The following is a 13770-nucleotide window of genomic DNA, read 5'->3' as shown; positions in this document are numbered from 1 at the left end:
CGAAGTGATAACAAAAGTTACTTATCTTAGAGCGTATTGTCATGCCACTTGTGATATCTCCAAAAATATTATAAATACGGTAATCTTTGGATGCTCTCCAAGTAAAAAGAAAAGGTTATCCACTGCAGTCAGACTCTTGTATTTCTTACCATATGATAAACAAAAATGCATACATAAGTATATTAGATCGTAAATCCATAGACACGTCTTTGTTACTAGTGTGATAAAAAAAGAATAATATTTCTAGTATCATGGATTATAATGTTCTTTGAAAGAAGAAAAACGAAAATGAAAGCTTTTAATTTAAATACTTAAAATATGATTTGAGAATTAAATTGATTAATGTCATAGCCAAGAAGAAGAATTTTTAATTTTATTTATTAAAACAATTCATTTCCTTTTTTCCCATCAAGCTAGCTCCCACATGGTTCCCTCGAAACCCGAACCGAAAACCCGGTAAAATTACTGAACTCCATTCAGAACCACCCGGAAAATCGTCTTCATTTTCTGTGTAATTTAGCAATATCTATTTGTTGCCTATAAAAGCTAAAGTTCCAAATTCCATTTTCAGTAAACTTTTTGTTCCCTAATAAATTCTTATCAATAATTCAATACATGGATCAATTAAGTACAAAATTATTCTTATTTTTCCTCACACTTTATCTTTCATCATCACTGGTGATATCAACAACCTTCATATTTGTTAACAAATGCAACTACACAGTTTGGCCGGGACTTCTTTCCAACGCCGGAATTGCGCCGATTTCAACCACCGGTTTCGTTCTCCAATCCGGCGATTCTAAATCAATCACTCCACCCGCTTCCTGGGGAGGCCGTTTCTGGGGACGCACACACTGTTCCCAAGACTCCACCGGAAAATTCACTTGCCTCACCGGCGATTGTAACTCCGGTAAACTTGAATGCTCCGGCAACGGAGCCACACCACCTGCTACCTTAGCGGAGTTCACTCTCGACGGATACGGTGGACTCGATTTCTTCGACGTGAGTTTAGTTGACGGTTACAACGTGCCTATGTTGGTCGTTCCACAAGGTGGCTCCGGTGATAACTGTACGAGTACTGGTTGCGTTGGGGATTTACTCACCGCCTGTCCATCAGAGCTTAGGGTTACGAGCGTGGACGGGAAAGAGAGCGTCGCGTGTAGAAGTGCGTGTGAGGCGTTTGGATCGGCGCAGTATTGTTGCAGCGGCGCGTATGGTTCGCCTAACACTTGCAAGCCTTCGAGTTATTCTCAGATGTTTAAGAACGCTTGCCCACGCGCGTATAGCTACGCGTACGATGATAAGACTAGCACGTTTACATGTGCTTCTGCTTCTGAATACATAATCACGTTTTGCCCTCCCGCTAATAGCAAGTTCCCCAGGTTAGATTCGTGAAACGCGATTATTAATTAAGCTTATCACAATTTTCCAGAAATTGACTTTTATTTTCACTATCAAATGAAATATGACCGTTGGATGCAATAAGTGATGAGTGAGATTAACGGATAAACGCTACTACTCTCTTTTTTACGTTACAATATTTTTAAGCGATAAATTCACTTGTAATACTTATCAATCTCAAGTATGTAAATAAATACTACTATCTCGGTTGAACCCACCCGAACACATGTTAAATTCTTTTGAAAAAGAATTTTGCTATTTATTATATTCTCAGCTATTTAAAAGATTAGTCTATAATTTCACGATTGTTTTTGCAGTCAGAAATCGTGGCAGGGACAAAATCCGAAATCAGATGGCAGTGATTCATCCGCGCAGCTTAACAACGGTTCAATGGTGTACGTTGGTGCCTATGATCAGAGTGAAATATCATGCTCGACTTGTATCCATATATGGAAATCCAAAACCCTTCTCACTATCACAACGGCTATGTGGTTCTTGTGTCACATTTTCCAGTTCTAATCACTGCCTCCTTCAACCTTAAGATTAGGTTCATGAGCCACGTTTCCCACAAAATTAGGTTCATGAACCCACGTTTCCTATGCATAAAGAATTGTCGGAACCTCTATATCATTGTTTAATTCATTGGGCCCGCATATCTTGCCATGGTGACAAGCATGTTAGTCATTTTATCGTGTCCTTAAAGGCTGTGTGACTCACTACGAAGGGATGATATTCCAACCTTAAGATAGAAAAGCCCTTAAAACAAAGAGGTAAATACATTCTACTTATGGATGAAAAACTATGATAGTGGGTGGCCAATGGCCATTATTTATTTCCATGTCGTTGAGATGAAGAGGTATACATAGAATTGAATTGAATTATTTGTATTGTGGGCTATGCTATTCATTTATTGGTCATAGAATAATAACAATACGAGCTAATGGACTCGTTTTTTAAGTATTTTCTCTTCTAAGTGACATGATTAATTCATTATTAAACAATGATTCAATTTTAAGCAATCATAATTTTGTTGCACGACGACTGTTATGTGGCTCCTACTCTATGCCACATTGTCACTTTATATTTAAATAGCTCAGGCTATATTTTGGTCTAATAGTGTAATCTTTAAGTTACTCACTCTTAAAAATTTTATTTGTACCGAATATTGTTTTTAAAATAAAATACTCCCTCTAATTTATATTATGAAATAAATTATTTATTTAATATACTAAACAGTGAATATATATATATATATATATATATATATATATATATATATATAATAAAAGCTTAAATAATTTTTTAATTGTGTGTTTTTATTTTTCATTCCTATTTTTTTATTATAAAAATAATCTTAATGTTAAAATCTTTAAAAAAATCCATAAAAAATCTATGATTTTTTTTTTGAATTTTAACTTTAAAAATTAAAATTAAATTAAATTTAATATTTAAGAACGAAAAATAATAACATGCAAATTTTATAGAAATTAAAAGATTATTTAAATCTATAATAAATAGATATGTTGCTAAAAAGTTACACCACTAAAATAAAATAAAATATGTGTAAATTACTTTAATGTTATAAGAGTGAAAGGGTAAGGGACATTTGATAAAACTGGAGGATATGTGCTTTATAGTGGACACTACTTAGGAAAAAGGTCTTTTTTTTAAACCCATCACCATGGACCCCACTAGAGATGCTGCAACTGCAAGTGGTGTAATCTCACAAACTTTTAGAAACCAAGTGTTGATTAATTAAACTGATTCTATAATCTAAAATTTGAAAGATAATCCGATTCTATTATTGCTTCATTCACACAATGCTCTCTCTTGTCAAGTATTTGAAATATATATGTAACTTTATCAGCGAGAGATAATAAAATTTCAGTTAGCAGAAATATGGATTGTTTGGTTTCTTCATTCTTGGGTCAAAGGTATATATAGGTCTTAGTGATATGCGTGGTTAACAGTCGGAGTCTATGATTCTTATTACCATTAATACGTTATTTAAATGTGTTGTTTAAGTGTTTAAAATCTCTTAATAGATTATCTTATTTGTGTTAGTGTTGGACAACTAGACCGAGATAGGCTCCAAATTTAGGGTTGTGTTGATCTTAAATGCAAGGGGTTAACCTTTATTTCATTATGGTGGACTCATTTTATCTCGTTTAAAATTGAGAAGAGTTCAGCATGTTGTTCCAGATGTTTTTAACGAACAATCCCGAGTTTAAATAATTTGTGAGATTAATTCGAAAATCTCGAAAATAATTTGTACAAAACACGTGTATAAGAAAGTATATGTGTGAAGTGACTATGGATAAACCTGAAGACAATGTATGCAGACAACATAAAGACAAACTTTATAAATGTAAAAGTTTGAATTAAACTAAATGAAAACTGCAATAAATGACATTAAACGAAAAATAGTAAATGACAAGTATGGAAAGTGACAAGAATTCTAAAGTGTTTCAATTAAGGAAATATTGCATGACATTAAACGAAAAATAGTAAATGACAAGTATGGAAAGTGACAAGAATTCTAAAGTGTTTCAATTAAGGAAATATAAAGATAATAAAGACAAGAGACACAGACTCACACGTTACTCACAAATTGTTTCGTACTTTGACTCGGATACTCTAATTTTATAGAGAAAGTATATGAATTTTGCAATCTTGATTACAATGTATGAATCTGCTAATTATACTAAACTAACGATAACCGTATCCGACAACTTATTCCTATAAAATAGACACATAATAAGAACATGCAACTTAGCCCTATGAAGCACTACCACATTGTCAGTACTTAAAAACTATTGAAAACCATTATCCCACGTTCGTAACTACTCTTAATGACTAATAATTATCTTCTCGTCAAAGGTGGTTGCCGACATCGCTAAGACCCCTAAACACGCCAAATACACCAATAATCAAATAAAATTAATTTGATTCTATTAAAAATAAACATACGTAGATTTGGGTGTTACAACTCTCTCCCATTTAGAGAATTTTCGCCCTTAAAATTAGATGAAGGAAAAGCTCTGGATAAGACTCTCTCATCCGACTCTCGAGTTCCCACATCACACTCCCACCAGCAGGTCCTCCCCACACTACCCTCACTGAAACAATCTCCTTGCCTTTCAAGTTCTTCAATTCACGATTCTCAATCCGCAAAGATGATGTCTCAACAATCAAGTTATCTCTAATTTGCACATCATCCAACTAGATCACATGAGACGAATCATGAATGTACTTCCAAAGTTGTAACACGTGAAAGACATCATGAAGATTAAAAAGGTACGGTGATAATACAAATTTGTAGACCATCTTTAATACTATCTGGAGGATCTGATACAAACCAATGAAACGAGATGTGAGCTTTCAAAACTTCAACACTTAATCAACACCAGTTATCGGAGTAACTCTAAAAAACACATGATCCCCCTCTTGGAACTCAAGTGCCTTCCTTGGCTTATCATGATAACTCTTTTGTATGCTTTGCGAAGCTTTCATCTTCTCCTGAATCATCTTGATCTTCTCAGTAGTCTGTTGAACGGTCTCTGGCTCAAGCACTGCACTTTCTCCAGAATCATACCAACACAAAGTTGTCATCCACCTTCTACCGTACAACACTCCAAAAGGTGTCATTCCAATACTAGAATACAAATTGTTGTTGTAGGTGAACTCAATCAACGATAAGTAGCTATCCCAGTTACCCGTTGTTCTAGAACACGAGCTCTCAACAAACCTTCTAGAGATTGGATATTCATTTCTCTCTTTGACCGTTCGTCTGAGGATGATAAGAAAAACTCAATCTCAACTTAGTTCCCAAAGTTTCCTGCAAACTCTTCTAAAACCTTGATGTGAATCTCAGATCTCTATTTGATACAATGCTCAAAGGAATACCATGCAACTTCAGAATATCACTTATGTAAACCTCGACTAGCTTTTGCAACGGGTAGCTGATCTTTATCGGAATGAAGTGAGTCGTTTTAGTCAGTATGTCAATAATTACCTAAATAGAATCACTCCCGTTAGTCGTCTTCGGAAAACCTGTCACAAAGTCCATAAAAATGTTGTCCCATTTTGACTCAGAAATACTCAATGGTTGCATCAATCATGGTGGTTTCTGATGCTCGACCTTCAACTTCTGACAAGTCAAACAAGAATAAACAAACTCAGCGACATCCTTCTTCATACCTACCACCAAAATATATCCTTAAGGTCCTAATACATCTTCATAGCACTGAGACGAATACTCAAAATACTTATGTGACCTTCCTCAAGAATCTTCTTCTTAAGCTCTGGAAAATACGATACACAAACTTTATCTCTGAATCTAATAATACCATTATCATCAATTCTTATATCGACCTCTTTCCCTTGATTGATCAACACTAACCGGTCAATCAATCCCAAGCCTGATTTCTGGCCCTCTTTGATCTCATCCAGAACACTATTAGTCAACTTCAGCATACCCAACATAACACTTTGCGACCTCATTTCGCTTACCAAACTAAGATCTCAGAACTGCCCAATCAAATCAATCTCTATAGCCATCAATGTCGACATATGCAAGGACTTTCTATTCAAAGCATCTGGAACTACATTAGATTTACCTGAATGGTAACCCAACTCAAAGTCGTAGTATTTCATGAACGTAAGCCACCTTTTGTTCCTCATGTTCAACTCTTTTTAATTAAATAAATACTTCAAACTCTTACGATCACTGAACACTCTAAATATAAAGCCAAACAAATAATGTCTCAAAGCTTTAAGCACAAACACTACAACCACTAACTCTAAATCATGGGTAGGATAATTTATCTCATGAAATTTTAGTTGTCTCTAAGCATAACCTACTACATTACTCTTTTGCATAAGCACGACACCCAAGCCCATCATGGAAGCATCACAATACACAACAAAGGATTTACTAGCATCTGGTAGAACCACAACTGGAGTTGTCGTCAACTTCTTCTTCAACTCTTGAAATATTTCCTTACACTGAGCATCCCACACATAAGCTTGTCCTTTTTGAGTCAACAGAGTCAAAGGAAACTCTAACCTCGAAAATCCTTCTATAAACCACCTGTAATAACCAGTCAAACCAAGAAAACTTATGATCTGAGTAACAAACTTAGGAGTCTCCCGCTGCAACACTGCGTCCACCTTAGACAGATCAACCACAATACCACCATTAGAAATCATATGACAAAGGAAACTCACTTCATGCAACCAGAACTCACACTTTGACAACTTCACATATAACTTCTTCTCTTGTAAAGTCTACAACATAACTCTCAGATGTTATGCATGCTCTTCATCTGAGTTTGAATATACCAAGGCGTCGTTGATGAATACCACAACAAAATGATCCAAATAGGGATTAAATGTTCTATTCATGTACTCCATAAACACACCTGGTGTATTAGACACACTAAATGACATCACTGAATACTCATAGTGACCATATTGAGTTCTAAACACAGTCCTCGGAATATCTTTTGACTTTACTCGAACTTGATGTTAACCCGATCTTAAATCAATCTTGTTGAACACACAAGCACCAAAAAAATGATCCATAAGGTCATAAATTATCAGAAGAGGATACTTATTATTGATTGTGGCCTTATTCAATTGTCTATAATCAACACACAACCTCATGCTACCATCTTTCTTCTTGACCAACAACATTGGCACCCCCACGGTGAAACACTAGGTTGTACAAACTTCTTCTCGAGAAAATCTTCTAATTGTTTCTTTAGCTCACTTAATTCTGAAGCAAACATACGATATGGTGCCATCTATACAGGACTAGTACCAAGTACTAAATATATGGCGGACTCAACTTCATGTTCCGGAAGCAAGTCACCAATGTCCTCAGGAAACACACCAGGAAACTCACGCACCAAATGGGATACCATTAGCCACACCATTTCCCTATAATCTCAAGGCAACGAACATCTCAAGCACCTGATCACCCTCCTTCAAAGACATCTTAACTTGATCGGTGAACATGAGTCTCTAATTCATACTCTCTTTGGGTTTGGTAAATAACACAACCTCAATGACACCTGCACTCTTGCAATTAGCGACGCGTTGAACCAATCCTCCACACCTGAAACATCTTAGAGAAGAAAAAACCTCTCCCTAACTTGTTTCAATCCCTCTCCTACTGGAAAGCGGTTAGAAAAACATACGAGCACCGACAATGTTTCATACACATGTCGCATACTAGGGAATAAATAAAATTATACAACCTGGTTGGATGGACCGACCTGCTTTTATAGCATTATGTAACACCCTTTTTACCCGAATCGACATTTAATTAAATGATTCAATATAACTTGTTAGGTTGCATGTTTTTTTATTGGCAGCATTTTGTTAAAATAAGTGAAATAGTAAGATGTTGGACAAGATGTCTTGACATACTTGCACGACATCGTGGCGTGCTGTGGTGTTACATTCTCGGGAGTCGATTACGCAAGAGGAAGGTATTAGCACCCCTCACGTCCGTTGTACTCAACGGGAACCTTTTAGTCTAATTTGCTATTTGAATGTTAGTTAAATGTTATTTGCTTTCTTCGAGTAACTAGAGTTGATAATAGAGATGGATGAAGACCTCAGAAGGGGAAAGGGGAGGTTTTTTATTAGTGTGCTCGCCAAGATCTCGCAATCTCGTGCCTACGTATCCTTATGGTGCAATAAGGAAATCAGAGCATTCGTAGTTCGGGAAAACTACGGTTTTGTTGGTGTCTTTTAATGAACGACTGGGTAGATCGCGTCCTAAAGGCTAAACACTGGCTTGTCTACTCTCGGCGGAGGCTTAAGCGTTGGTTTGTTGTACGCATTAGAAAGGATTAACAGTGTTCTTTCGAAAAGAGTTTTAAGTTGTTGGTCGCACGGGGGCGAGGAATTAAGTTTAATATGTTCGGTATTTTTGAAGAAGAACGACAAAAGATTGAGCAATGTGGGGCGCACCAATCGTTCAATTCTTTCGAGAAATAACAAGGCGAACGCCTTCTACTCCTTTTTCATTCGAATTATTTTGAAAGTTTGTTTGTGGATGTTGAATATGCACGGTAGGGAGGCGTACGCCTCCTACTTACTTATTCAAAGAATAATGAGGCGTGCGCCACCTATTCCTTTATCCAAGTTTATTTAAAATATATTAATCGGAAGTCGATGATTTGTGCAATATGGCGAACGCCAATTATTCAAACAATCGAGAGATGGTGAGGCGAACGCCTCCCATCTTTTATCATCCGAAGTTTAATTTAAAAAGAAATGTTTTTAAATGTTGTATTTGATATAAAAGATTATTTGAATTTATTCGATCGCGTTTTAATTTTGACGACGAGAATTCGATCAATATGGCGTACGCCAATTATTCGAATAATCGGAAGATAGTGAGGCGAACGCCTCCCATCCTTAATTATCGGAAATTTAGAATTAAAAGAATTTAGAATTTGTAGTTGGTTTAAAAGAAATGATTTGAAATGTTATGGTTTGATGTTTTAATCGGGCGACAAGAACTCGAGCAATATGGCGTGCGTCAATTATTCAAGTACTTGAGAAATAGTGAAGCGAACACTTCCTATATTCTTTTTCATCCCAAGTTTATAAAAAGATATATTTTGAGTATTATCTTAATTTAGAAAGATGATTTGTATTTTGTATGATTATTAGGGTTTTAATTGAATGACGAAAATCCGAGCAATATGGTGTACGCCAATTATTCGAATAGTCGAGAGATAGCGAAGCGGAGGCTTACTATTCTCCTTTTCATTCAAAATTAATTATTAAAATAAAGCTTTTAGAATTTATAAATAATTTGGGGGAGTGATTTTAATTTTATGGAATTTTTAGGATTTTAATTGAATGACGAAAATTCGAGCAATATGGCGAACCCCAATTATTCGAATAATCGAGAGGTAGTGAAGCGTAGGCTTACTATTCAATGCTTCATCTAAATGAGTACTTATCTATCCATTAACATTCAGCTAAACGTTCAATTAATCACCTATCCTAACAAGAGTTGAAGCTCATAATTATAAGAAATAATAAAGATAAATATTACAACAGAAAACTAATTTTATTACTTATTCTATAAATAAAACATTTAAACAATGCTCCAAGAACAAATAAGTAAATTTCCATCAAACTGGATGTACACTGTTTCGGTTTGGGAGCCATCAATGCTCCTCTCCACATGGCACTTTTAATTTAGAAAAAGATAAATAATAAAATTAAATGGCCTAAGAACTCTAAAAGAAACCATTCCTCTTCCCTGTACGTGTACTCCCAAGGCAAGGGGAGACTAAATGCCAATCCACTTAAAAAGATATTTGTCATTTGATTAGACAGAAAGTTCAAGAAATGTATTAAATAAAGTTGGATCAAAATCAATGGCTTCTTCACTTAACGAAGGCTATTCCTTAAATCTCTCTCCTTGTGCATTCCCCTTTCCGCGACTGCTTCTCCAATAGGAGTCTAGCGGACTCACGCCGGCGCGGCGGCTTAAGGCGACCGCCGCCGCCGGCTCCGGTGAAACCAAACCAAACGAAATTTCCCTTTATTTTTCGACCTAGAACCCAAAATACAACCTTATTTTACCTTAGATCTTTGCCTAATGTTCAGATCGGAACCCTAATCCTAATGTTTGTTTACCTAAATCGAATAAACTCAATGCCAAAACAGCAATCGAGAATGACACACTCATTCAACAATTATTAAGTCATTATGCATTATGGTGGAAGTCGAAATACCTTCGTCTATTCGAACTCCGATGATTCTTCGAGCAAAATCTCCTCCTGGTCCACGGTAAGCTTCGTTTCGTTTCCTTCCTCGCCTCTCATCGTTCTTCTTCACTGATTTGGTGTGTCTTGGTTTGACAGTGGCTTAGCTCAGTTTTCTCAAAGTTCTAATGATGAACTCTGAGTAAACTTCGGGAGTATTTGAGATTTGGTGATTGGGTGGGAGTAAAATTCCAGCAGAGTAACGGTGCGTGATCCGGTCTTTTATGAAATATTGCTATGTTGTTCTTGATGTGTGTTCTAGGGTTTTTAGAAGAAATCTCTTGCTTTGCATATGTTGTTGTTCTTGTGGTTTTTGTGAGAGTTGCTTTTTTGTGTTTATGTTGTTCTTCGTGTGGGGTTTTTTGAGAGATATCTTTACTCTGTTATTGCTGTGTTTGCTATTGTGTTTAGAGTTTCTTTAGAAAAACCTCTTACCCCGTTTCTCCGTTAACCTCTCTATGTTTATGAAGAATTCTAAATCTTAGAAAAAACTTCCCCTTTTTCGATTTTCTCATCCCCAGATTATGTGGGATTTAGTTTGTTCCTGTTTTAGATCAACTTTGACATGCTTTTTGGATGTTTAGGTTAATTTTTTGGGTAAAGCTTTAATCTGAGTGATTTATTTTGTTGTTTTGCAGTTTCTTAAGCGCTTCCAAAAAGTGCTTTTAAAATAAGCTATTTTTGTTCTCTGCAGATTACAACTCTGAGATGACCTGCTGGAATGGAAGGTGGCTGTTCCAAGCTTCAAGACAACCTGTTTTCATGACTAAGTCCAAAGTGATTTCATCCTAATTGTTTGGTTTTGTTCATTAGGAACCTATTTCCATCTGTAGCAATTTTTTCACTGTAATTACTTAGTTTAGTTTTTTTAGACAAAATGCGTGTTTGGATTATTTGAGACTTATTGAATTAAATTTTAATTATGCAATTACCTTTTAATCTTTCAAAATTTAACTCAATATTTATTTATGCTAATCACTTTCAACTTTTAAAAACAACAAATTTCTAATTTAAGTATAATGACTTAATTTTAAAAACAAATTTCTAATTTAAGTATAATGACTTAATTTTAAAAACAAATTTCTAATTTAAGTATAATGACTTAATTTTAAAAACAAATTTCTAATTTAAGTATAATGACTTAATTTTAAAAACAAATTTCTAATTTAAGTATAATGACTTAATTTTAAAAACAAATTTTTAATTTAAGTATAATGACTTAATTTTAAAAACAAATTTCTAATTTAAGTATAATGACTTAATTTTAAAAAACAACATATTTCTAACTTAAGTACAAAGAAACTAAGTATAGTGATTTAATTTAAAAACAACACAATTCTATTTTAAATACAAAAATCTAAATATGAGACTTTTAATTTAAAAACAACACAATTCTATTTTAAATACAAAAATCTAAATATGGGACCTCTTAATTTAAAAAAAAACAACACAATTCTATTTTAAATACAAAAATCTAAATATGGAACTTTTAATTTAAAAAACAACACACATTCTAATCTAAACACAAAAATCTAAATATGAGACTTTTGAAACAAAGAAATCTCATGGATTAAACCAAAATGGCCGGACAAAATTGGGGTATGACAATATGTAATAAGAAGAAAATGAGGAGGTTGAGAATGTTGATTCAAATGCTGCTACTGATTAAGAAAAAGATGCCAGTTTTAACATCTGATATGTTTTGATTGTTCCTTTAGTGTGTTTTTTATGTGGGTTGTGCCCTGGATATCTTGTGCACCTTGTGTGACTTTTATGGTCTGTAATATGTTATAGTGAATGACTTTCCTAATGCATTATATTCATGTTTTGTCAAGTTCTGGCTAAAAGGGGGAGTATTGGTAGTGGTAGTAGAGTAGGAGTAGTTTTTTTTTGCTCTTTTGTGCCTTTTGCCCCTTCAGGGGGAGTACTAATGGAGGGGGAGTATATTTTATTTAGGGGGAGCATATGTGTTTTCTCTTCTATATTAATGATGACATGCTTCTTAGTGGGTTCATGTGTGCTGACGTGAAGTCAGGCCAAATGTCTTGACATTTTGAATGTGAGAATTTTTTTCTCTGAAGAAAGTTTCTTTTGGTGAGAGTTTATTTCTCTCTGTTCTTGTGCTATGTGAGGTTGGTTTTATATAGTTTTACTATGTGTGACTCTGATGTATATTAAAGAAGTTCCAAGATTGTTTATTGTGTTTTCTTTGAAGCAACTCTCGTGTGTTTTCTAGTTTTGACAAGTTATGCTTTGCAAAGATTGTTTTAGCCAAAATTTGCCAAAGGGGGAGATTGTTAGGTTGTGTGTTTTGTGATTGACAACATTTTGTTAAAACAAGTGAAATAGAAAGATGTTGGACAAAATGTCTTGACATGCTTGTACGACATCATGGTGTGTTGTGGTGTTACATTCTTGGAAGTTTTGTTTTTTAGAAGCTCAAAAATAGGTTCCAACTATGCCTCGTTTCCTAAAAAAGGATGTCAAAACATTTAAGGAAACATAAGATTATATTTGATTTGATTCTGTAGAGGATTGTGCAGCATTCTATTTAAATAACGACTCAAAACCTAAGAAGACATTGAAGTTGCGCATTAGATAGTGTTTGTTAGGGTTTAGTTTGTTCATTACTTTTGTGATCCATTCTTGTATCACTTAGATACTTGAATTGGACTGATTTTTTTTAGTTGTCATTGTGAATCACTCATAAGCTTTTAAGCAAGAGTGGATTCTGTTTCATTGGAAGTGTGTCTTCTATTTTTTGTTAGAAATTTCTATCACGGTTGTATGATTGAAGGGAAGTGAGAAGAGACTCATATCTAGGAGAGTCTTAGATAGAAAATCCAAGGATAGTGATTAGGTGAGAAGTTTGTAAAACCAGAGGTTGTTTAGAACTTTAAACTAATACTATTTTAGTGGATTTCCTTCTTGCCTTGGATGCCCCCGGATGTAGGTGACGTTGCACCGAACTGGGTTAACAATTGACCTATGTCATTTACTTCATGCTATTTACTTTAACAACGCAATTGTTTATGGTGTGACATGTCCTGATCCTGGTGTCGTGACATCATATACGACATATGGTATCTGCGTACCATAATTTCATAACTCAACAAATAAAGTGTCACTCATGCTTCTCTATAGCATAAAAGAACCATAAATAAAACTTTTAGAAATAAGCAGCGAAAACCAATAAGTTTAACATATAAATCTCAACAACAACGAATGAGAAAGTGGTTCAACAATCCTCAAAGGAAATAAGACATGCAACAAAGAAAACAAAGAAAACATAGAATAACCTATTTCCCAGTGTTACATATCAGAGCAACTCCACTAAGACCCGAGCGGTAAATAACTAAAGTGTCACAACGCCATCCTCTAGCATAAAGCATTTACTCCTATACCTGTTCATCAGTACCCCAGAGGAGCACAAATGCAACAATAAACAAAATGGGTGACAATACGCTAAAATAAATTAGCGATGCAAAACATAGCACGAGTAGTATCACATAAACACAAGCACTAACACATAATCATCACACAACAGTGCACATATTCATCACTCACC

At 34.8% G+C, this 13770-nt stretch overlaps 1 protein-coding gene across 1 annotated transcript; it reads left to right on the top strand.

The window, feature by feature from the left end:
- The first annotated feature begins 409 nt into the window (after window positions 1–409).
- LOC127085165 (thaumatin-like protein 1b) lies at window positions 410–2361 on the top strand. The gene is made up of 2 exons (XM_051025729.1): window positions 410–1382; window positions 1719–2361. Exons 1-2 carry the CDS (start codon window positions 616–618, stop codon window positions 1918–1920), a joined length of 969 nt encoding a protein of 322 aa, XP_050881686.1. The 5' UTR covers window positions 410–615; the 3' UTR covers window positions 1921–2361.
- The last annotated feature ends 11409 nt before the right edge of the window (window positions 2362–13770 follow it).

The sequence above is a fragment of the Lathyrus oleraceus genome, chromosome 5 (genome assembly GCF_024323335.1).
Source record: "Lathyrus oleraceus cultivar Zhongwan6 chromosome 5, CAAS_Psat_ZW6_1.0, whole genome shotgun sequence".
Classification (NCBI taxonomy): Eukaryota; Viridiplantae; Streptophyta; class Magnoliopsida; order Fabales; family Fabaceae; genus Lathyrus; species Lathyrus oleraceus.
The sequence above is the reverse complement of the archived record's forward strand: the minus strand, read 5'-3'. Positions and strand labels throughout refer to the sequence as shown.

Excerpts from the sequence above, each read along its gene's own strand:
- LOC127085165 (XM_051025729.1), top strand. The coding sequence starts at position 616 with ATGGATCAATTAAGTACAAAATTATTCTTATTTTTCCTCACACTTTAT. Across the intron at positions 1,383-1,718 it reads GCTAATAGCAAGTTCCCCAG|TCAGAAATCGTGGCAGGGAC; the intron begins GTTAGATTCGTG and ends TTGTTTTTGCAG.